The sequence below is a fragment of the Myotis nattereri genome, assembly GCF_964212035.1.
Source record: "Myotis nattereri genome assembly, chromosome: 1".
Lineage (NCBI taxonomy): Eukaryota > Metazoa > Chordata > Mammalia > Chiroptera > Vespertilionidae > Myotis > Myotis nattereri.
The window spans coordinates 209,177,084-209,201,939 of record NC_138075.1 but is presented as its reverse complement, the minus strand read 5'-3'; the positions used below and the strand labels follow the sequence as shown (position 1 = coordinate 209,201,939).

Sequence of the window (24,856 nt, the reverse complement as noted above, 5' to 3'; positions counted from 1 at the left end):
CCATCGGAGCATCTCACTGTTCTCTCTGCTATCAGTCCTGTTCCCACTAGTTTCTTTTTACACGAACATTTCTCTAGTTTCTCCAAGTACAAACATTCTTTTTTGAAGACAAATAGCAAATGAAATCCCATGCAAGAAACCTTCTTTGTTTCTTCCACAAGCCCTTTCGGAGTAACTCTCCTTGCTTTGCCATCCCCTACTGTGATGTAATTTTGCAAACACTGCTGAGTGCTCTCTAGGATAAAGGCATTTCCTTGTTCATCTGTATCTCGCTTGTAGCAATTTCTATAGGCTATACAAGACACGCCATAAATAACTGTTAGATAGCTAAAGTGTGTGTTTTTATTCCAATTTGATGTTTCAAGAAAAAGTTAAATTATGAAGAGTGTTTCACCCTATTATAATTCTTTTCATGCGATAATCCAACTCATGTTCTCAAAAAAACCAAAAAGTTGATTGCTTAGTTTACTGAAGTACACTTAGGATGCATAAAGCAATCTTTGAAAACTGTAAAATGTACTTACCTTCTCGTTATTGTAATAAGAAATGCTAAAGCCATCAAATTTCACCCATCTCTTCTGAAACATGCGTTTTCTGTAAAACATATGAAATTGTTATTTTACATTTAAGTACCATGAACTGGAATTTTAAATATGTTTGTAATGTGACTGCATTGAGTACATTCCCACTTGCTATTGAACAGTGCAGAAAACAATAGGCTACAACAATGCACGGTTTGGCAATTGTACACAAAGAGAAAAATATGTGTGATGGCACTTTCTAATCACCTATCTAGGAGTCTAAAACAGTGACACTGTTAACAGTGTTGTCACCCACATTTGTAAGGTTGAGTGCAAAACAAAGTACTGTCAGATACCCTATCAGCATACCCGTCCCCCTTCATGAAGATAACAGAACTTTTCATCCCTCATTAAGTTTAAAACATTTATTTTACCTCCATTTCTGCTTTAGAGAATGAATAATATTTTGCTAAAATAATAAAGCTTTGTCAATTGGGTTTTATATAGATAAACTAATTATGATCTACTAAGCTGAAAAAGCGCTGTCCACATAGAGAATCATTTACAATCATCCAAAATTCATGAACATGTTTTGGAAAAGAATCATATGAAAGGCACATGCCATTTAAAACGGATACCAAGATGAGAAACAAAGCAAAATAACGGAATCACGGGTTTCCAAGTTAAGCTTAAAAGAGAAAAAAACTTTTTCTGGCTACAAGGGAAAAGTGAAAAACGATTTCTGCGTGGTCTTTTTTCTGTTCTGTCTCGTTTTAGTCTCCTTTCCTGAAGACAGACAATCCTAAAGGTTTTGAAGATCCTACTTTCTACGTGACCTCTCAGTGTGGACTGACACAATCCAGATACTTTTAGCCTTTAACACAGATATGAAAACTAACTTTTTGAAAAAAAGTCACCTACACAAAGAGAGAAAAACCACTGTCTATCTTTTCCTTTTGCACTGTTCTGGCATGTTTAAGATAAGGAATTGGCATGACTTTCTGTGGTTTTCAGAAGATTTAAAGATAGAAAAAAAACAACCCTCAGAATGTGTAGAGAATTTTCCTTCCGGGCTTTTCCCTGAGTACCTCACATCTATTATGCAGCAAGCCTCCCACACTCATCCTTAGCCAATTTATTCCGCTTAAAATAAAATTAGAGAAAATCGGATCGAATGGAGAAAAGTTTCAAAGTTCATCAGTGCAGACAACATTTTCACATATAAGCACTGAATTATGACATAATAAGAACATGTAAAGGCCTTACAATCATAGAACTACAACTAACTATCCAGCCCTCTTTCTACCTTATTCCCTCTTCTTTCGGTTTCTTAACTTCTAATGATTTGCAATTGGTTTTCTTAACATTGCAACATAAAACAGGTTTTCACTTCTTTCAACAACCCAAGAGTTCTTCAAATTCCCAGCATTAAAATTAAAAAGGAAAGAACATTAAGCAAACACACAATAATAATACACTGAACAAAATCACTGCGCATTTCTTTCATGCTGATCTCTGTCATACTTAAAGGCAGGTTTACATATAGGACTCCACAGTAATTCTGTAAAACAAAATTTGTTTGAGCCCAGCCTGCCTTACATTGAGAATGGTGGTAAAATAAAGCTCAGTAACGTAAAATAATCTGTTTTATTATAAAAGTAATCAACATTTATGGCGATAAAGGCCTTAGAACCTTCCACTATCGCTCCATTCCCTTTGCTAACGACTCCTTATCTTTCCGAATTTCACCTCTACCGCCTACACAGACATTCCTCCCCTGATAAGCCAATTCAGAGCAGATCACAAAATTATTCCCTCTCCTTTTCCTCATAGCTCTGAATACAATCTCCCATTATATATATTTGTCTACGTGCTTAACGTCTTTTCTCCTTGTAACACCAGCCCTTATGTGTTACAAGGACAAAGTTCAAGAACGTTTCATTCTCTACTGTATGACCAGCAACTAACCCAGAGAGAAATAGGGCAGTAAAAAAAAAAAAAAAAAAAAAAAAGAATCTGTGGAATGAATGAGTGACATGATTATGTGGCTGGCTCCTTATCCGTGAGATCTCAGCTTGAAAGTCACTCCCTGAGTAGCCATCCCTGCCAGCAGATGGATCCTTCAGGTCCCCTGGGTCTCCTGCTCCATTTCTTGAATCAGACTTCACAGATTTATAATTATATATCTATTTTGCTTTATCCATCTCCCATGATAGATCTTTAGATACTTGAATATAGAAAAGATTTGTTTTGTTTATCAATGTAAAACTAACAATTGCCACAGTTCCTAGCATATAAAATGTGCTTAATAAATATTTAACAAATATATTTTTCAGTGAAAAATTCCAATTTGCATTTCATATAGAGAAAATAAACATTGCTAAAACACTTTACCTTTAATTTCCTTGTTTTTTTCTTTTTTCAAATACTAAAGATCAGGTCATGAAATGACCGTATAAAAGCTCTGTAAAACTACCTCGCTATTAAAGAAAAATTAGACACTACAGAAAACATGAAAAAAAGTGATCATTTTAATTTCAATGGAATGTTAAAATATATTTTAAACATTTTTAAAATACATTCTTAAAAATGTATTCATTTGGTACTTTTCTATTTAAAATGCAAGTTACTCAATTTAAGATGTTTCTAAAACTAAATTTATATACACAACCTATTTTGCTCATTAAATGTATCAACATTCAATTAGCTATTTTCTGCATGTAAACTTTAATAGCGAATTCTAATAACTGGTTAATTAAAGAACTTACACTTAGATCCTTTTTGACATTACCCCCCCCCCTTTTTAAAATATAATTTATTGATTTTTACAGAGAGGAAGGGAGTGGGATAGAGAGTTAGAAACATTGATGAGAGAGAAACATCAATCCGCTGCCTCCTGCACACCCCCTACTGGGGATGTGCCTGCAACCAAGGCACATGCTCTTGACCGGAATTGAACCTGGGACCCTTCAGTCTGCAGGCCGATGCTCTATCCACTGAGCCAAACCGGTTCGGGCCATTATTCCCCTTTTTACCTAATGAAACTTTGATTTGCTAAAACCTACAAATTAATCAAAATTTCAACTAAATATTTAAAGAAACAGCTTAAGAAGGATGTGTTTCTAAATGTCAATGTACAATTTTAAATCAATAAATATATTGGTGAATACTAAAGTTTTAATAATTATCATTTCTGAGCAACGGTTAAATATTTCTCTCATGTATTTGTAAAAGTCTTTTAGACATCAGGTAACTAATTCCACTGGAATTATGTAAAATTAATCTACAACACACAATTAGAGGCTGCTAAAATACTTTAAATATTTTCTCTGACATAAGTTATGCCTTTCCCTTAAATATCTTTTAACAGCTAGTAAGTGTTAAAAAAAAAAGACAAGATATGAAATGCAACATCACCAATCATCACACAACACAAATTAGATCTGAAATAATGATGAATTATTACACAGAGATATTAAAGCCTTAGTCAATTAGCAATTTATTTGGCACAATAATCTTGGTAATAAAAAACAACAAACACTTACATAGTGCTTTGTTCTAGGCACCGTTGCAAGCCATACACAACTATTCATTCATTTAATCCTCCAAATAACCAGATAAGAAATAGTATTATTTCCATTTTACAGATACAGGCACAGAGGCACTGCTAGGTTTAATAATTTGCCTACATCACACAAGTAAAGAGTAACTGGGAGTCAAACCCAGGCAATCTGTGCTCTTAATCACTGCTCAAACCTGACTCTAGCACGGTTTATAGCAAGAAATCCTGAACATCCCTTTAGGCAGCAATAACATTTGACCTCTACCCTTTTATATGTGAGTTTAATTTTAGGAAGTCCTTCAGAATTCCTTTAGGAAAAAAGGTAAAGCAGACCAAAAACATATTAGCCTAGGTTTTATCCTACTTTGTTTTTAGGGTTCTAAAGGGAAACATTTCTTTAAGCAGCTTTTTTAGAATCGTTTCTAAGGCTTGTGCAGTGTTATCGAACGGATTTCTACAAACTCTTCCCTGGAGCTCTGGTAGGGCAGGGGGTGTAAAGTTTCAGCGGCTTTCATAGACAAACACACCTTACCACCTGGTGTCAATTTTTGTTGTCTCAAAATCATGTATCTTAAAATTCTTTAACAACAGTGCATATACAATTAAAACTACATTTATTAAGTGCTCACACAGAGGCACTTCTATTTAATATCACTCCTAAGTGCCAGCAGAATTTTTTTAAGATTACATCTGATAGCTTAAAAAGAAAAAAATCCCAAAATCAAACAAGCTTGCTAACCAACGATATCAATTCAAGGTGGCGGAGGCTACCAAACTGTCACCTTCAACTATCACCCACCTGGAATGAACCTCCAAGGCACTAAGTCAGATGTATGGATTTTATTACTCATGATTCTTAAGTCATCACAAAAGTACCTCTCACTCATTCTACAAAATACCTAAGAACAAAGAGACTAATACGCTTTACCAGATTCAGGGGCTTTGCTTACACAATCCTATAGCATTATGTGCACACTGTATCGTATTCTCTGCTCTAACCCTAACTAGACTCAATATGTTTTGAAACTACTATAATTCCCCAAAATATAGACTTTTATTGATCTATTCACTCATTTTTACTTAGCTAATTATTATTTTACCTAATTATCCTTTTAAGGATGAGGCTTTTAATAGCGCAGTATTAGTTATAAAGTATTTTATAGATAGAAATCCAAGGAGTTATTATATTTCTCTAAAACACCAGTACTTTTCTATTTTAAAATGCATTTCCTCACTTTTAAGCAAACCCAAATGAGAGTTTCTAAGATTATATAAGCCAAAACAAGTTGGGGCTAACAAAACATGAATATGTGCTAAAAGGACCCTGGAAAGTCAATGAAAAAGCATGAACATGTGTGTGTGAATACCAATTTTTACAATATTTACAAAGAACTTAGTGTTTACATGACATGGCATATGAAAAGCTATGTTAAAAGATTCACACTTCTTTATTTTATGGCGTCATACTCTATTTTTTAAAAAAACCCAACATTTGCGAAACCGGTTTGGCTCAGTGGATAGAGCGTCGGCCTGCGGACTGAAAGGTCCCAGGTTCGATTCTGGTCAAGGGCATGTACCTTGGTTGCGGGCACATCCCCAGTGGGAGATGTGCAGGAGGCAGCTGATCGATGTTTCTCTCTCATCGATGTTTCTGACTCTCTATCTCTCTCCCTTCCTCTCTGTAAAAAATCAATAAAATATATATTAAAAAAAATAAAAAATAAAATAAATAAATAAAAACCCAACATTTAACCAGTTTCTAGTTAAGACGATCACTTCAAAGTTTGTTTACCTCTCTACTTCTCCCAAAACTTCAAACAATTAAAAAAGCAAATAAAAATAAATACCTACAAACCAACACTGACCAGAGTAGATGATAGCAGGGATATTTAGCAAGTGGGAAAGCAGAGGAAAGGACAGGGACTGCCTTAGGAGGCTTCAGAGAGCTGACGGCTAAGCCTGCAACTGATCACAGCAAGAGGAAAACCAATTACCCACAAAATCTCAGAAAAATCTCAGGCGGTGGAGACACTTGGGGAAGTGACTATGAAGGGCAATGGGGCGCTGAGGATAGAAACCTTTGTTGGAAGGCAATCAAAGAGGTGTGTGCACTCCTCACTGCATCCCAGGCTCCCTCCCTCACTGTGCAGGGCTGGAAAACTGCCCTTCCCCTTCCTCAATGGAAAGGCAGTTTCTTCCATGTGGGCTTATTCACACAGAGCTCCGCACAGGGAGACGAAGGCGGGGCTGAAGGCAGGGGACAGTCTTAAGAACAGCAGAATCACAGCATTCTTCATGGTGGCCAAGGCATGGAAACCACCGAAGTGTCCTTAGATGAAGAAGATGTGGTACATATATACAGGGGAATACTACTCGGCCATAAGAAGATATGAAATCCTACCATTTGTGACAGCATGGATGGATCTCGAGAATATCACACTAAGCAAAATAAGCCAGGCAGAAAAAGTCAAGAACCATATGATCTCACTCATATGTAGGATACAAAACTGAAAGCAAAAAATGAACAAAGACAAACCAACGAAAACTCAGACACAGATAACAGTATGGTGGTTACCAGAGGGAAGGGAGATGGGGAGGAGTAAAGGGTAAAAGGGGTCAAATATATGGTGGAAGAAGGAGGTTTGACTTTGGGTGGTAAACTCATAATGTAACATACAGACGATGTATCATAGAACTGTCCACTTGGAATCCATAAAATTTTATTAACCAATGTCACCCTGATAAATTTAATAAAAATAAAAAAGAAACAATCCAGTGACAGTTTGTGTCATAAATAATTATGCTCAAAGTCCACTTTCCCTATTAAGTTCCCAAAAAGTTTTTTATCCTTTTATCACCATCAAGAAGGGAATTCATTTAAAAGATCTGGCATGAGGGGACTCCAAGGAACATCATCTCATGAAAAGCAGACAGCCATACCCATCAGAGGCTATTCCAATCAGCTGTGTAATATCTCATTTTAAAAAGCAACAGCCCAAGATTAACAAAACATTTGAGGAAAATATCTCTAAGGTAAAAGATGGGAATGACCCCCTCCCTCCCCAAAATAGGAAACAGACTCAACTGGAGAAGAAAACTTGAAAAAAACACATTAATATCCTCAGAGATATTAAGAGAATATACTGCATTCATGGAACAATACTAGCATACTATAAAAAGAACAGTCAAAAGTAAGAAACTGCTTTCCATATTAAATATAGGATAACAAAACACAAAAGTAGGTTCAAAAGTGCAATTGAAGACACTTCCCAGAAGTGAAAAGGCTACATTTTATCAGCATTTTGGTGCAGGAAGTCCAATATCAAAGCACCAGGAATTCTAGAATCCCTACATTTAACATGGGCCACTGGCTTCTGGGTGAGCCGATGCCTAACTACTGTCTGGGCTTTGACCTTGTCCTGGTCTTTGGCCATTGGCTCTTCCCTCTGCCCTAGTCCTCTGTCCAACCAGAATATGCAAGTCACTGGCAGTCTCTCCCTCTTCAGCCTAGCGCCCAACCTTGCATCTCCCATAAAATAACCCCAGCTTGCCCCTGCTAGCCATCTCACACACTGCAGATCCTCCAGATAGCGCCCCAAGTCGTGTCCTTCCTCCCCTCCTTCTAGCCAGAAAGTATTTCATCTGAAAATGCCAGTTCAAAATGTATCCATTTTCCAAAGACCAACTGAACTGCTACTTCTCCGGACCAGGTCTTTGAAGAAATGTTTTCTCAACAATCCCTTTGTAACCCCACAATTCTGTCCTCTATGGACCTGACCTGTCTGTACCATTATTATTAGACTCTGTCTTTATGTTTTACTTTTAATTTCCTAAATGGAAGACACACAAAAGGAGCGCACACATCTCACTTATCGTTGCATGCCTTCATAAATTCTTCCGCTGGTGTACATTCAAATCGCTGAATCAGCCTCATGCAGTCAGCTTCTGCTGCCCCAGATTTACATAACCACACGATGCTTCTCCATGATTCAAAAATCAATAATTTTTTTTTAAAGAGAATTATTTAGCTAAGTAAGAAAGTCCTAAAACAACTTATCAAGTAAACTATGAGTTCCTGGAGATATACGGTAGTTTTTATAAATATGCTCAGTGTATTATGCTGAGCACACAAACATTAGTAGAAAACAGCAAACTAAAGATAAAAGAGTCTCCTTATTACAGACATTCTTGGCTATTTCGATATGTGCATCTCCCATAAAGGGTACAGACATGACACCACGTTCTCCTCTTTACAGAACTCATAGGATTCTTCCTCTGAATTACATATTTGGAAAATGCTAGAATAAATCATATCCAATCGTTCAGTTTTGCATCTTTTCAGATTTGCTGAAATGCTTGAGCTTATTAGTTACAGCTAGAAAAGGCGAGGGGGGCATACTGGTTTTTTATCCTCTAAACTCAGTGAGTATTTTAAAACAGGTACCATTTATTAAGTTTTTCATTTGCTTGCCCTAGTTTAATAACAGACCCAAGTTCAACATTCTATCAAGTTTCTTCCATACAATTTTATAAAGCAATAGTATCAAGCTACACTATAATTAGACTAGAGGCCAGGTGCACGAAATTCGTGCTCTCAGGGGGGGAGGGCAGATCCCCTCAGCCCAGCCTGCACCCTCTCGCAGGCTAGGAGCCCTCAGGGGATCTCTGACTGATGGCTTAGCGCTGCCACCAAGGCAGGAGAGACTCCCGCCACTGCCGCTGCGCTCGCCAGTTGTGAGCCTGGCTTCTGGCTGAGCCATAGCGGGAGTGCACTGACCGTCTGGGGGCAGCTCCTGTGTTGAGCGTCTGCCCCCTGGTGGTCAGTGCACGTCATAGCAACTGGTCATTCCACCGTTTGATCAATCTGCACATTGGCCTTTTATTATATAGGATCATTCAAATTTTTAAATAAACTTTATACGTTAAACTCAACTGGAAATGTTTCAGTATTTCTTTAAAAAAATATATTTTTTTATTGATTTCAGAGAGGAAAGGAGAGGAAGAGAGAGATAGAAACATCAATGATGAGAGAGAATCATCGATCAACCCCCATCCCCTGCACACCTCACACTGGGGATAGAGCCTCAACCTGGGCATGTGACCTGACAGGGAATCGAACCGTGACTTCTTGGTTCATAGGTTGATGCTCAACCACTGAGCCAGGCCAGCCGGGATCAGTGTTTCTTTAGTTGCATAATGTTACAGAATTATTTTCTTACTAAATATTTGGTGGTTTTTTACATGCTGTTCATTAATTCAGAACTGGCATTTTCATTTCAAAAGCAAATAGATACTCAACCATGTGAAATAAATCCAGATTATGAATTTATTTTGTTTAATGTCACTCATGACTGAGAACAGTTTCAAACAATATTTGGAGGAGGATAACTGAGTGAGGCTATTTATTTTTAAACTGTGTTTTGACAACACATGTAAGTGTCTCCAGGGAGGAAACAGAATTATAAGGAGACCACTGAGACCACTGCTCTGGAAATGTACATTAGCGCCATCAATGGCACCTGCAGATTTCCAACAGTGTTCAGAGTTCAGTTTTACAAAATCCCTAGAAAAGTGTAAAGAAAAAAATGACGTCTTATGCTAGTTTTTCACTGATTCTGTCGACAATAAATATTAAAGAATCTATCGCGTGGCACATTGTGGTTACTGAGGATACTGCAGTAAACAAAAGCCAATCTAGATGTTGTCCCCAGGGAACGTATATGAAATAAATTAGAGGCCTGATGCACGAAATTTGTGCAAGAGTAGGCCTTCCTTCCCCCGGCTGCTGGCAACGGCTTCCTTCTGGCACCCGGGACCTGGGCTTCCCTCCAGCCACTAGCAGGCACCTGGGACACGGGCTTCCCTCACAGCCCCAGCTTTGTCCGGCCTAATTAGCATACTGTGCTTTTATTATTATAGATAAGTTATCTAGTATAGAGCTGGGCAGAGAAAACTAAAGTAACTAAGGGAGTAACGAGGTGGTGGGGGAGGGGCAGTGGTAACTTCAAATTTGGTGCTCAGGCCTCAAAGCAAAGGAGGCAGACATTAGAGCAAGCACTTAAGGGGATAGGGTACAAGCCCTATTACTCTCCGGGTAAGAGCATTCCAGGCAGAAAGAACAAGTGCAAAGGTCCAGGAGGGGGCTCCTGCTTCTTATTTCTTCTAGTTTTATAGAGAAACAGAAAAAGGTTTCTCTATTTTGTGATCTATCAGGTTATAATTTTCTATTTGGGGCCCAGGGGAGATGGAAGAAGATGGTATAAGACTTTAGCCAACCATCCCATCTGCTTTGTGCTTCTATGGCTCACAGGCCAAATCTGGCCCATTGTCTGTGTTTATAAATAAAGTTTCATTGAAAAAGCCTCATTCACTGGCTCCCATAGTCTCTATGGCTGCTTTAACGCTACAACTGCTGAGTTGCTGATACCCCATACAGATCACATGGCTGTAAAGATCAAAATATGTATAATCTGACCATTTACAGAAAAAGTTTGCTAATACCTTCTCTTGGAATTCAGAATGTCATCTAAACCAGCACGACCTGCACCAAAGCAACATGTGACCAGAGCTACGCACAGCTCGGTAACCTCGGCATAAGGAATGGGCAGGTAGCCATTGTCTAACTAATGAGCATCTTAAACACCCTTCCAATGGCCGAGTCTAATTAGGAAAAGGAAAAATTCAGAGTCTACTTCTGGTCTAATACATGCTTCTTGGTCAGTGACACATTGTTTCTCCCCAGTCATGGCAATATAATCCTGGAGACATTTTTTTTAAATTTCCTGGTGATATAACAAATGCCTTTGTTTTCTTTCCTATATCCATTCCTCCTGGTATTCGGGGGGAAACAACTTCAGCCAGAAAACTCAATTATTTCTCCTAACATGGAGAGATAAAAACCTAGAAAACGTGCAGCATCTAACCTTAGGCAGATTCAGAAGAGAAAGAAGGAAAAGCCAGAGTTCTGACAAAGAGAAGGGAGACAATGTTCTGCCTGTCCCAGGAGTGGCCAATAATGGTGACGCTTTCTCAGTGTGCCTGGAGCATAAACATGCCAACCCCGTGAAGAGCAAGGTGCCGCCGGAGGTTACGCAGGAAACCACGGCTGCTGAGGGCTCTGGACCCAGAGTCTGCAAAACCTTCCGGTGATATTTTGGAAGCCCACTCGGATCTCCCTCAACGCTTAATTTTACAGAAATGAAAGAGCTGAGAATATGCGGGCTCACTGTTTCATTCCACCAGGGTGTATGATCTGAGTATTGACTCATACGTTTGCTATTTACCAATAATACTGATGACTGATGAAAAGTAGACACAGCTGACCACTTTATCATCCTAATGTAACCACGAAGAAGAGAGACAAGGTAATTGGTACAAGAAGTACTTTGGTTTATTCAACATCTAATTTGCTAGAAGGATGCAATCATATGAAATGTTAACCATATAATTAAAAGCCGTAAAAGTGTTGGGGGTCTTTTGGCTTTCTTAAGACATGCAATACCTGCTCCCACTAGGCAACTGATACTTCTTCTGGTAATTATTTGCTAATAAAATTTATTTCAGGTCAAACCAAGGCCTTCTGGAAATGATGAACATTTGCGGGGGAGGGGGGAGGGGGAGGAGTGGCGGGGGGGAGGGAATAGCAGAGAAAACCAGCACATTGTAGAGATCCACCACACTAATTACTTAAACAGGAGAGGTTTAATCCAAACATGACTTAATGATTCATGAGGAACATTTCAAATAAATATTGCAAAAAGACATCCAAAATCAAGATGCTAGAAAACAATTCTAATTAAACATAATCCCTCCCCAAAGATTTCTCAGTACTCTAAAATGCTTAAGGGACAGAAGTTCCTTCGTAAACAGGAATGATAAGTCTTTCTTAAAAGTATAATATTCAGGGAACTCTGACCTTCTATGCAACATACAAAATTCAAAACAATATATTAATAACAGTGAAGGCCGAAATCTAACAATGACGTGTTTTCCCTTAACTACAATAAGCCTTGTATTCCCAAACAGAACACTGTTATGAGATGAGCAAAAGCCAAACAGGGTGGCCTGAGTGGTTTTAACTCAATCTGTGTTGTTGTTTTCTTTGCTACAAATTGGGACACAATAGTGAATTTTGGTGCAAAGTTAGAAACTCACTCTAAGGTTCTAGAGGTGAAATCGTAACTTCCAGTTTTAATCTGCTTTTCAGCACCCCTTAACCCCCCATTCCATTTAGCATATTCCACAGGCTTCTCTTATGTCTCAACAACAGCATTTGTAAAAGCATGTTGAAAGTCCAGAAAAACAATCTGTATGCATAGTGACCAGGGGTGAAGGAAGGGGGGTTAGTAACAACCTTGCAGGTTTAGAAATGGATAAACTTGAATCTTTGAAAATATGTTACGTATTAAAATAAGGGAACAAATACATACCCTTGAGGAGAGAGTTTGTCTAGCCAGCCCGATTTAACCTTCTTCGCAGCCGATCCATAAAAACAGGCATAAGGAGATATTGGACTTGAGGAAATGACTGATGAATCAGCATTTCCACTTGTGGAGCTTAAGGGATAACTGTGCCTATTAACAGGGTCCAAGTTCAATACTTTTTGAGTCCTGGATTTAGATGCCTTTGAATTTTTTCTTTTTAAACTCTGAAAGCATTCTTCTACTGTTGAATATTCTGAATCTGCAGTTCCGCCCGTGGGAAAATTGTTTTTGTCCTCTCGAGGTATCCAAATATCTTCCACTTTGTCTTCACTTACATTCTCCTTCCTGTTATCATATATGCTAAAGGGAAAAAAATAGTGTAAACATTTCAAAGTGCTTATGCCATTTAAGCCATCGGTTATTTTTTACATTTATAAACAGCCCACCGCAGAAATTTCAGACCAGGAAAATCTTAGCATTCAAGTAATCCACCTGATAATTTTTAAAATTCTTCCAAGAAAATTAAATACAAATCTCTCATTATCCTAAGACCCATTTGAACACTACTAGAAGTAGTATATTTTTTCTTGCGTGTCATTTAATCCTATCTGCTTATTTTGGGGGTTGGGTACAGGTGGTAAGGATGGGAGACTGGCTGTACTCTTTGCAATACAATTTAAACATCTTCACCAGCACCATTAAGCGGCCAGCCCAACCCTGGTCCCTGGGCAACATCATGAACGACTAACTTATGTTTTTGGAGATCTTTCTTCTAAACTCTTTGCCTCTTCTTTGACTCTCCACTCCCAGGACCTTATGTTCCATTACAATGTAACAGGACAGGGAGTCCTGACGGATGAGAGCTTTAGTATTATTTTGCAACACTAATGAGGAAGAACCAGACCACACTGCTCGCTAGAAAATGAGAAAGGGTCAGGGTTACACTAAGAAGAGCGGTGTAGCATATACTATTTACTGGAACACATTCATAATAGCTAAGCATATCGCTATACATTTCAGGAATGACAAAACAGAGTCACTGAGTAATTTATGTATAATAAAACCTATAACCCATAAAGGAGGTTTTTTTCTAATCAATAAAACATATGTTTAGGGATCCAATTACATTCTTCTGGATACAGTGTTCTAAAAACCAGAACTTCTTTAAAGAATGATTTAGCCTGGCCCCTTCCACGTTATGCATTATAATAGAGTCATATCAAGTGCTTGCTGAACTAGGATTTTAGTATCTTCAAGTTTTTCTATTTTCCTTAAGTTTAGTTTCAACTGTTGAAGGGAAACCCACAACAGTGTTAGCCTTCAGAAAGAGAAGGATAAAATGGAAGATAAAACGAATGTTAAGTAATGAACCAGTAAACCAAGTCCTAATAAAGCTGAGAGAAAAACAAAATTTATGTTGGAGCCTTAGAAATTCTGATTAATTTCATGTGTGATCCAAATAAATGGGTAGTTTTCAAGCCACTTGTCAATGCAGAACATTCAATAAAAAAGTACTAAGTTACATTTGTGAAAACTCACAGAGTTTTTTGCACTGCTCCTTTCTCCTCCAGATTAACTAACTTCTTCTAATCCTTAAAATGCAATCACAGTCACCACGTATTTGCCACACTGGGAAGGGGAGAGTGGTTTCAAATTAGAGGAAGACCAAAGTAATCTGTCACAGAACACACTTGGTCTACAGACTCTAAATTCAATTATTAAAATGAGTTCTGCTATTGATGCATTTAAAAAAAAAAAGATTTGCTGTGCTAGCCGGTGTTTCTCAGTGGCTAGAGCACCAGGCCATGTACCAAAGGGTCGAAGGATCAGTTCCTGGTCACGGGCACGTACCTGAGTTGCAGGTTTGATCCTTGGCCCCAGTCAGAGCACGAGCAGAAGGCAACCAATCGATGTTTCTCTCTCCTCCCTCCCTTCCACTCTTCAAAAATCAATGGAAAAAATATCAAAAAAGATTTAAACTTACCAATGTAAACTATTTTCTTAGAAACATAATATGAGCAAGAAGTCAACATTGTGTAACATTTTATTCCAAAGAATTAATCATAATTAGTCATGACTTCATACCTTGATTGGACAAAAAAAGAGTTTCTTTCAGTTGTTGCTTTCCCTTTGAGTGTTTCTTCATGGGCCCAAAATTCATTCCTTATAGACTTTTTCTATTAAAAAAATACATACAGTTTTTTTAGGGTTTCAGTATGCTACAAAGTTCCACGATATCTGGATTTAGTTTTATTATCCAAATGTCTAATTTCTTAGGTCAATTATCAGTAAAAACAATGTAATTAGGAAGACTCCATTAAACAGTAGCCTTTGGATGCTTTTTTCAATAACTAATTTCAATCATTAATAACTCATAATTTCAAGAAAAAAAAACATAATATGCTAACCAAGAATAAAATTTATTTACTTTTACTTTCCCAATAGTTTTTGTCTTCTAACTTCTTTTTTATCATGACCAAGAAATAAAACAGCAAAGAGCATAGATACTGAAGAGAAAAGACTAAAACTGAATAATTAAGATATGTAACTAGTTAGAAGTCTGTATTTGGGTATAATGCAAAGCAAATGGGGAGGGAGAGAAGGGGTTGCTTGCTTTTGCTTTTTATGATTTTTTTTAACTTCTCTTGCACAAAACTTTGAAGACACACTAACCTTTATTTCTGAAATCAAACTGAAAATTTGTTTTTGTAATGTATATTTAAAGATAAAATTTTATCATGATTTTCTGGAATAGAATTTTACTGACTGAAATTTCATTCTTCAACATAACACAGTCTTCAAACAGCATGCAGGAAAATGAAGCAGCAAGTATAAACAGAAGAGTAAATAATATGAAAAAAATTAAAATGAATGGAACAAACCTTGGAAGTTTCTAGTCTCTGGAAGAGAAAGGTCTCTCCATAAGGAAAGATGGAAGATGAATTCTCCTCATTTGAATCTTTTGGGGAAGTTATAGGATGAGAATGAAAAGATGTAAATAATGGGAAACATTGTTTTTTTAAAAAGCATGTGTTTATTTTAAAGCAATATCACAACTTAAGTTTTATTCTCTGAGGGTCCAAAATTATGCTCATAATTCTTACCCCCAAATAAACTCTTCAGATGTAGCACTCGCTATATATACCCTCACTTGTACAATAGTAAAAATTTACTATTTCTTAAAGTGTGATGTGTCAGATATATATGTCCTTGCTAACCTCTAAGATCTACATTAATATAACCAAGCACATTTTCCACTGTATACAATGGAAATTGTCATGGTGCCATTTTTTTTCTTTATTTTATTTTTCCCATAATCGTTTTCCCCCCAATACCTCTTCCACCTCCACCCATACCCCCCACAGTCATGATGCCATTTTTAATGTTAAACCTATATAATGAAAGGGTAATATGCAAATTGATCCTAACTGTGGAACACCCAGGAACGACCAGTCACTATGATGCACACTGACCACTAGGGGGCCGACATTCAATGCAGAAGCTGCTCCATGGTGGTCAGTGAGCTCCCACAGGGGGAGTGCCACTCAGTCACAAGCCAGGCTGATGGCTGCAAGTGCAGCAGCGGTGGCAGGAGCCTCTCCTTCCTCCTCAGCAGCACTAAGGATGTCCAATTGTGGCTTAGGCCCGCTCCCCATAGGGGAGCCGTCAGTCGGACATCCCCCAAGGGCTCCCAGGCTGCCAGAGGGATGTCTGACTGCCAGCTTAGGCCTGATCCCCCTAGGAAGCAGGCCTAAGCCAGCAAGTGGATATCACCCGAGGGGTCCCAGACTGCGAGAGGGTACAGGCCAGGCTGAGGGACCCCCCCCCTCCCCCTGTGTGCATGAATTTTCATGCACCGGGCCTCTAGTTCCTAAATAAGAGAACAGTATAACAGCAAAAAATTAATCTTAATTCTATTATAACTTTCAATAAGTAACTATTAAAAATTCACTAGCAGAACAACTAGATGTTATATGACTCAAAATACCAGAATCCACTTAACACATTGCGTACTGCATAGAAATCTCCAAGACATACGCCAGGGACCACACGTTTTTGGGCAAACTGCACGTTATTTAAATCATCATAATGCACTTTAGGTGTTGTTTTTCAATAATTATAACATTTTTATTTACAAAAACAATTAAAGTTCCTAGTACTTTTTTAACGTATGGTACTGTGTAAAACATTTTCCTCTATGAAGAGAGACCAAACAAAATTTACATCAGTGTCTAGATTCGCTCCTTTTTCCATAGGCGTGAAAAATGAGAACACTCGTGAGCGGTCCTTAACAGATGGCGCGCGAAACACGAGAAACCTCCTGAGTGGTACGAAATGTGTGAATATAATCCTTCTGATTCCATAGCTACTAATACATCTGTAAATAAATTATTTCAAAAGAATTGCCACCATCTTTGAATTACACCAATCTACAGGAAAGAATTCTCAACACTTTCATTTTCTGACAGGGCAAAACAATTTTTAAAGGCTCGGTAGCAAGTATTTGTTTGCCATCTTATTGTTGAGAAGAGTGTTCCTGAATTTGTGGAGACGGAATTTTCAGAAAAAAAGAAAAGCCCCTGTCAATGATCAATTCACCAGAGCGATGTCAGCCCTTTCCTGTTACCATGGCAAAAATTACTTTCCATAATCTACGTTCTGTTGCTCAAACTGTCAGAAACCACTTAATTCAGTTAAATGCCTTCAACTGCGGCTAATGATAAATGAAGCCTGTACAAAAAAAAAAATCTTTTTACATCACCATGTGCAAATTTCACCGTGTCTGTGTGTCTATTACTGTCTTTCATTCACTCACTTTTAAAGGTGTCTGAAGTAGTATGAACCCTAGCAGACACTATTCCCATTAGTTCCTATTCCTCAGGTGGGTTACCTTCTCCATCATGATTTCAACACATTTAAAACCATCCAATGAGTGCTAATGATTTACAGAGACTTGAAATGCTAAGACTCACTGTGCTGTGTCACCGATTTTCCAGTTGAGGTAGCACCATTTCTTCTCTCACGGAAATAGCTTAAAGGAAAGGGAAAAATAGGTTAAAATAGAAGTGCAAAGGATTAATTATAGAGACATACATTATTTTAGGTAGCAAAACATATATTCAAAAGTAAATCTGATTTTAAATAAACAGAATGGGCAAATTCCACAAATATGTTTTTCTGAACAGTGTAAATGAAGAGATTTCAAAGAATTTTACAAGTGTTTCTCATATCCATAACTCGCAAAAGCAAACATATTTGCCCAATGCTAGTATGAATATAAAGCAACTTCAAAACCCCATCCATATCCATCTGAGAAACAAATTTTCTAACTAGATTTCAGTATATACGTAGTGTTTTTCTGATTAGTTTTATCATACTGAATAAAAAGCCTGCCTGGCTCTATGAGCACAATATCAAAATACACAAGACTTTTTTTTCTCAAAGATCTGATAGTCCTGGGGGAGAGACTTTACAAGCAATTAGTTAGTATACAACCTAACAGCAAGCCAGAGGAAAACATTGTCGAAGCAGAGGATAATGAATACCTACCACAATATGAAAGACTTCTATCTAGTTTTCCCTCTAAATGTAAAGATCTGGACACCTGTCCTCATATACTTATCTGTCCAAGTAACTAAAAGCAAGTAAATAAATTTAAAAAAGAACAGAAATCAATAAAATAAAACATGAACAAAATTTAAGTGACTGCAACCAAAATCTAGTTCTTTGAAATGATGAATAAAATTGATCAACCTCAGAGAAGGTAAATAAAAGAGAGACAGAAGACATAAATTACCAATATCTGGAATGAAAGAGGGAACATCACTATGAATCCTATGAACATGAAAGCTTTAATTACAGATTACTAAGAAAATTTTATGGCAACAAATAACTGATAAAATTGAAAAATTCCTTGAGATACAAATTAGCAAATATGACGCAAGAATACATAGAAAATCTTGATATCCCTATATCTATTAGAGAAATTAAGTTAGTAATTAATCACCTACCCACAAAAACTCTATGTCCAGATATTTCACTGATGAATTCCACCAAACATTTAAGGAAAAATGTGCCACCAATTCTACACAAACTGTTTCAGAAAATATAGAAGGAGGGGTAGTTCCCAACTCATTCTTAAGTCCAGTATTACTGATACCAAAACGAGTAAAAAACAAAACTACATATAAATGTTAGATAAATAGACATGAACATGAATGCAAAAATAATTAAGAAAAAGCAAATAAAATCTAATCCTATCCAATAATAGAGAAACATGGTAATTAATCGTACCTCTGACATGCTTCCCATTGGCTAATCAGGGCGATATGCAAATTAACTGCCAACCAAGATGGTAGCTGGCAGCCAGGCAGCTGAAGCGAACAGGAGGCTTGCTTGCTCCAGTGATGGAGGAAGCCAAGGTTCCCCGCCTGCCACTGCCGGCCTCTGAGCGGCACTCTAAGAAACAATGTTGCAATTATAGAAGCTAAACAAACCCCAGAAACCTGCTTTCAGCCAGCCAGGCCTCAGAGCTGGAGCTGCAACAGTGTTTCAATTATAGAAGCCAAACAAACCCAGATACCTGCTTTCAGCAGCCGAGGTCTCAGAGCTGGAGCCGAGCCTCAAAGCTAAAGCCAGCTCTCAGTTTCAGTGACAGCCATAGAAGGTAAATAAATCCCAAAATTAAAAAAAAGAAAAGAAAAAAAGGAGAGGTTGGGAGCTTCAGTCACCCACCAGCCTGAAAACGGCCCTCAGTCCCTCACCCAGACTGTCCAGGCAGCCCAGTGGGGACCCCCACCCTGAAGGGGGTGTGACCAGCTGCAAACAGCCATCAGCCCCTCATCTAGGCTAGCCAGGCACCCTAGTGGGACCCCCACCCTGATCTGGGACACCCTTCAGGGCAAACCAGCCAGCCCCCACCCATGCACCAGGCCTCTATCCTATATAGTAAAAGGGTAATATGCAAACTAGCCCTAACAGCAGAAAGACTGGGAATGACTGGTCACTATGACACACACTGACCACCAGGGGGCAGACGCTCAATGCAGGAGCTGCCCACTGGTGGTCAGGGTGCTCTCACATGGGAGGAGCTCTGCTCAGCCACAAGCCAGGCTGATGGCTGCCAGTACAGCGGTGGTGGTGGGAGCCTCTCCTGCCTCCTCAGCAGCGCTAAGGATGTCTGATTGCAGTTTAGGCCTGCTCCCTGCTGGCAAGTGGACATCCCCTGAGGGCTGCCGGGCTGCCAGAGGGATGTCTGATTGCCATCTTAGGCACAATCCCCCGGGGAGCGGGCCTAAGCCAGCAGGTGGTCATCCCCTGAGGGGTCCCAGACTGCGAGAGGGCACAGGCTGGGCTGAGAGACCCCCTCCCCCCCCCCAAGTGCATAAATTTTTGTGCACTGGGCCTCTAGTGAGATATATAAAAAGAATAGCCCCAACTGGTTGCTTAGTTGGTTAAACTGCCATCCCTTCTACCAAATAAGGTTGCAGTTAGATTTTCTCTTTCTCTCTCTCTCTCTCTCTCTCTCTCTCTCTCTCTCTCTCTCATCAATAAATATATGTTTGGGTGAGGATTAAATAAAAAATAATATAAGCACATGGCAGGAAAGCAAAAAAAAATAATATAAGCATATGACAGGAATTAAAATATGTTTAACATGGAAAAATCTATGTAAGTCACCAAATTTAGAAAATATGGGAGATAAATCGCATGCTCATGACCATATATCCAGAAAAAAACACTTGACAAAATTCAACACCCACTCATGAAAAAACTCTCAGCAAACTAGGAATAGAAGGAAACTTCTGCAACCTAATAAAGGGCATTTATGAAAAACCTACATCATAATTAATGGTTAAAGTCTGAATGGCTTCACCTAAGATTGGGAGTAAGGCAAGAAGGTCTGCTCTCCCATCAATATTCACCTTATTTCAGAGGTCCAGACCAGTACAATAAGACAAGAGGAAGAAATGAACGGTATGCAGATTGGAAGGTATCTTACAGTTAAAAGGTATCCAGGTAAGCCAAAAATCCTAAAGAATATACTAAAAAGCTTCTCAAAAAAGTAAGTCTAGCAAGGCACAAGGATAAAAGGTAAATACTTTTAGAGTTCAATAATATTTCTAAATATTAGCAATGAATAACTGAAAAATATAGTTTGAAAAGACAACTTTCATTGTGAAATGCTAAGGGATAAATTTATTAAACTATGAGCAAGATCTGCACATTGAAAACTATAAACATTGCTGAGAAAAATTAAAGAAAATTTAATTAAATGGAAGAATATATGGAAAACTGAATATTACAAAGACGCCAATACTTTCTATGTTAATCTATAGAGTCAATGCAAAAAAGTTACGGAAGTGAGTGAATGTGTGCATGTGTGTGTGTGTGTGTGTGTGTGTGTGTGTGTACGCGCGCGCCCACATATGTATGTAATTTGGCAAGTCAATTCTAAAATTTGTATGAAAAGGCAACATAACAAGAATAACTAAGAAACTTTTAAAGAACAGGCGAGAAGACTTGCTCCACCCGGTATCAGGATTTGTTATAAAGTTGTACTAGTTATACACTATGTTACTGATAAGAGGAGAAATAAGTACTAGATATAAAGACAGGTATAAAGTAGAATAGAGTCCATAAACAGACCCAATTTTCATTTAAGACAAATATGTCAATCTTGAGCAATGAGGAAAGCATGTTCTTCTTAATAAGTAGATCACTCAGATATCCACACAGTATAAACGACACTTCATGCCTACCTCAGACTATATATGGAAACCAATTCAAGGCAGATTATAAATCCCAGAGTGACAGGCCAGACAAAGCTAGAGGATAAAATAGAATATCTTCATGTGACTTAAGCCACAAAAAGTTCAACCCTAAGGGAAAACATTGGTAATTTGAATAAATTAAAATTACAAACTTTTATTCATAAGTCACCATCAAGGAATAAAAAAGCAACAGGTAGAAGGGGAGAAGATATATTCAACAAAAGGCTCATACCCAGAGTCCATAAATAACTTTCAAAAATCATTATGAAAGGCAGAAAATGTAATTCAAAACAACAGAAAAAAAAATGGGTAAAATACTTGAAAAGGCACCACACAAAAGAAGATATAAGCATGGTCAATAACCAATAAAAACATTAAAAGGTGCTCGATTTTGTTAGTCATCAGAAAGTACAAATTAAAATCACAATAAAATATCACTATACACCCACACAATCCAATGTGGTAGAGGGTCTGAAACAAAAGGAATGCACCATCACTTTATAGGAACAGTTTTGCATTGCCTACCAAAGTGGAAGACAATCATATCCAATAACACCTCGGAGCAATTTTACTCCTAGGTATATACTCTACAGACGTGCACCTATAGATATGCTTCAAAATAAATAAGTAAAAAAACCCCACCCAATGTATGTCCTCATGTAAATGAATAAACAAGTTATGGGACATCCACACAAATTTAACAACAAAAGTAACAAAACGCTGTCTCCGTGCCATTCCTTCTTCGCCGACTCCGCCACACCTTTGGGGACCCCTGGACCTGCTGGGGTTGGACCCCAGCACTGACATGCAGCAATATGGATGGGTCTCAAAAACACCATGCTGATTAAAAAACACCAGATACAAAATATTACTTGCTATATGATTCCATGTATATGGAATTCTAGAACAGGCACAACTGACATAAGGAGATCAATAGTTGCAGGATACAGGGAATAATTTACTGCAAGTGGACAAAAGAGATTTTTTAGGGGGGAGTGGATGAGTGACTGAATGTTCTAAATCTTGATGTGGTAGTGGTCACACAGGTATATGTATTTACAAAAACTCATCAACCAGTATACTTAAAATGAGTCTATTTTATATGGAAATTAGATATAAATCTGACTTACATTTGTCTAGAAATAATTTACATATGCACGAAAACATATACTATCTATGCAAAATACCAGACCAGGTTGAGAATATCAAGTATCTGTCAATGGAATGACTATCATGGTATAGACCAGTGATGGCGAACCTATGACAGGTGTATCAGAGGTGAAACGCAAACTCATTTTTTTTGGTTGATTTTTCTTTGTTAAATGGCATTTAAATATATAAAATAAATATCAAAAATATAAATCTTTGTTTTACTATGGTTGCAAAGATCAAAAAAATTCTGTATGTGACACAGCACCAGAGTTAAGTTAGGGTTTTTCAAAATGCTGACATGCCGAGCTCAAAAGGTTCGCCATCACTGATATAGACAATGAAATATTATACAGTAGTGAAAGTAGCTACAACCACAAGCACCAACACAGATGAGTCTCAAAGTTAAGTAAAATCAACCAGACTAAAAGAATACTCACTGTATTATTGTATTTTTAAAAAATTATAGAAAAAAACTACAGTGGGGCCTTGACTTACGAGTTTAATTCGTTCCGTGACGGAGCTCGTAACTCAAATTACTCGTATGTCAAATCATAAAGTGAACGAGTGAGACACGTGATGCTGAGCTGATGTTGTGGCGTCCACTGTGACGTTCGCTGCACCAACTAGCAGTGGGGTATCTTGAAGCTGGCTCATAACCTGAATTTTAGCTCGCAACTCAAAGCAAAAAATCGGCCGAGAGACGGCTAGTGTCTCGAAAAACTCATTAGTAGGGACACTCGTAAGTCAAGGCCCCACTGTATATTGTTTGAGGCATACTTAAGAGGTAAACTTTTTTTTCAATAAAGAAAGTAATTGTTATTTAAAGTCAAGATAAAAGTTGGCCCTCGCTGGTTTGGCTCAGTGGATAGAGTGTCAGCCTGCAGACTAAAAGGTCCCAGGTTCGATTCCGGCCAAGGGCATTGCCTGTGATACAAGATTGATCCCCCCCCCAGTAGGGGGCGTGCAGAAGGCAGACAATCAATAATTCTCTCTCATCATTGATGTTTCTATCTCTCTCCCTTCCTTTCTAAAATCAATAATATATATATATATTTAAAAAAAAAAGATAAAAGTTGTCTTTGGCAGGGGAGGAGCATACAAGTTTAACAAAGGATTACAAAATACTTCACCCTTTATTTGTTCATTACCTCCAGATTCTTCATACTGTTATTCTACACAAAAGGGTAATATGCAAATTGACCCTAATAGCGGATTGACCAGAACCACTCAACCAGTTACTATGAGGCACACTGACCACTTCTCAGTCCTTTCCTTGGCCGGAGGCTGCCATGGCTCTCATTGCCCAATGGCAAATGGGGAACCGGGGGTGGGTGGCAGCAGGGGGGGGGGGGGGGGCGGCGGGCGGGGCTGGCTTCCGGCAGCCAGGGAACATGGCTCTGATCGCAGGCCAGGCCTAGGGACCATACCTGCACACGAATTTCGTGCACTGGGCCTCTTGTACAGCTATAATTGTTTCCTCAAATTTGTATATTTCTGACACATGCACATATTAACGATTTGAACCCTTTAGTAGAGCAGCACGCAAATTTTCTACATATTTGTTAACTTTCTCTGATAATAAATATTGCTAATTCTTATGACCACTTACTACTATATGCCAGAAATAGGTATCAGAATTTTACATACCCATGTAAAATTTTACATAGATATATTCATACATATATATAGTCACAAATACCCAAAGAAGTAAAAACTATTATTTGCTGGGAGCCAGTCCATGCTTGCTGTTTCAAGGGACCTGGCATATATGGCATACTGTTCTTAATATGTTTGTTCACCTTCTTGGCACTATGTGTTTTAACCAAGGTCTCTGAGAAAGGTTGTTTCCCCAGGTAGGGATTTTCCCCTGAAGTTAGGGAGGGAATAAAACCTCTTAACTAAGTGCCAGGTGGGAAATTAATCACTTTAACTACAAATAATCATGCTTAAGCTACATAATCTTTACTCCCTGGAATGGAGATAAGAAACGCCCTAACCTTTGGAATAGAGATTGATAGGATTGGAATCAACTGGTATAAATACAGTTGAAACAAGACAACAGCAGACAGAACTTAGGAGACAGAGAGAGAGACAGAACCTAGGCACAGAACCTACACAGAACGTTCTCTAGAGACAGAAGAACTTTGCTGGAGAGAACATGGCAAAAGATCCTGGACAGAAACTGGCCTCAGAACCTAGAGACAGAACCTAGCGAGAGAACATGGCAAAAGATCCTGGACTGAACCTGACTACAGAAATTGGCAAGAGAACCTGACTAGAACCTGGCTACAGAACCTGGCTGGAGAACCTGAAGAACCTGGCTGGAGAACCTAGCAAGACAACATGGACACAGAACCTGGCTGGAGATCCAGAGCAGAACCTCTCTGGAGATCCAGACCAGAACTTGGCTGGAGACCCTGACAA

At 38.3% G+C, this 24,856-nt stretch overlaps 1 protein-coding gene across 1 annotated transcript in view; it reads right to left on the bottom strand.

Moving 5' to 3' along the window:
* The window catches only part of ARAP2 (ArfGAP with RhoGAP domain, ankyrin repeat and PH domain 2), a 154,684-nt gene that overhangs the window by 116,295 nt on the left and 13,533 nt on the right, over positions 1–24,856 (bottom strand). The window contains exons 3-7 of the mRNA XM_081089492.1: positions 17,480–17,538; positions 15,389–15,465; positions 14,592–14,683; positions 12,513–12,866; positions 525–594 (exon numbers count right to left, since the gene is read on the bottom strand). Of these exons, the coding sequence (XP_080945618.1) occupies positions 525–594; positions 12,513–12,866; positions 14,592–14,683; positions 15,389–15,465; positions 17,480–17,538 (652 nt within the window). The remainder of the gene's footprint in view (positions 1–524; positions 595–12,512; positions 12,867–14,591; positions 14,684–15,388; positions 15,466–17,479; positions 17,539–24,856) is intronic.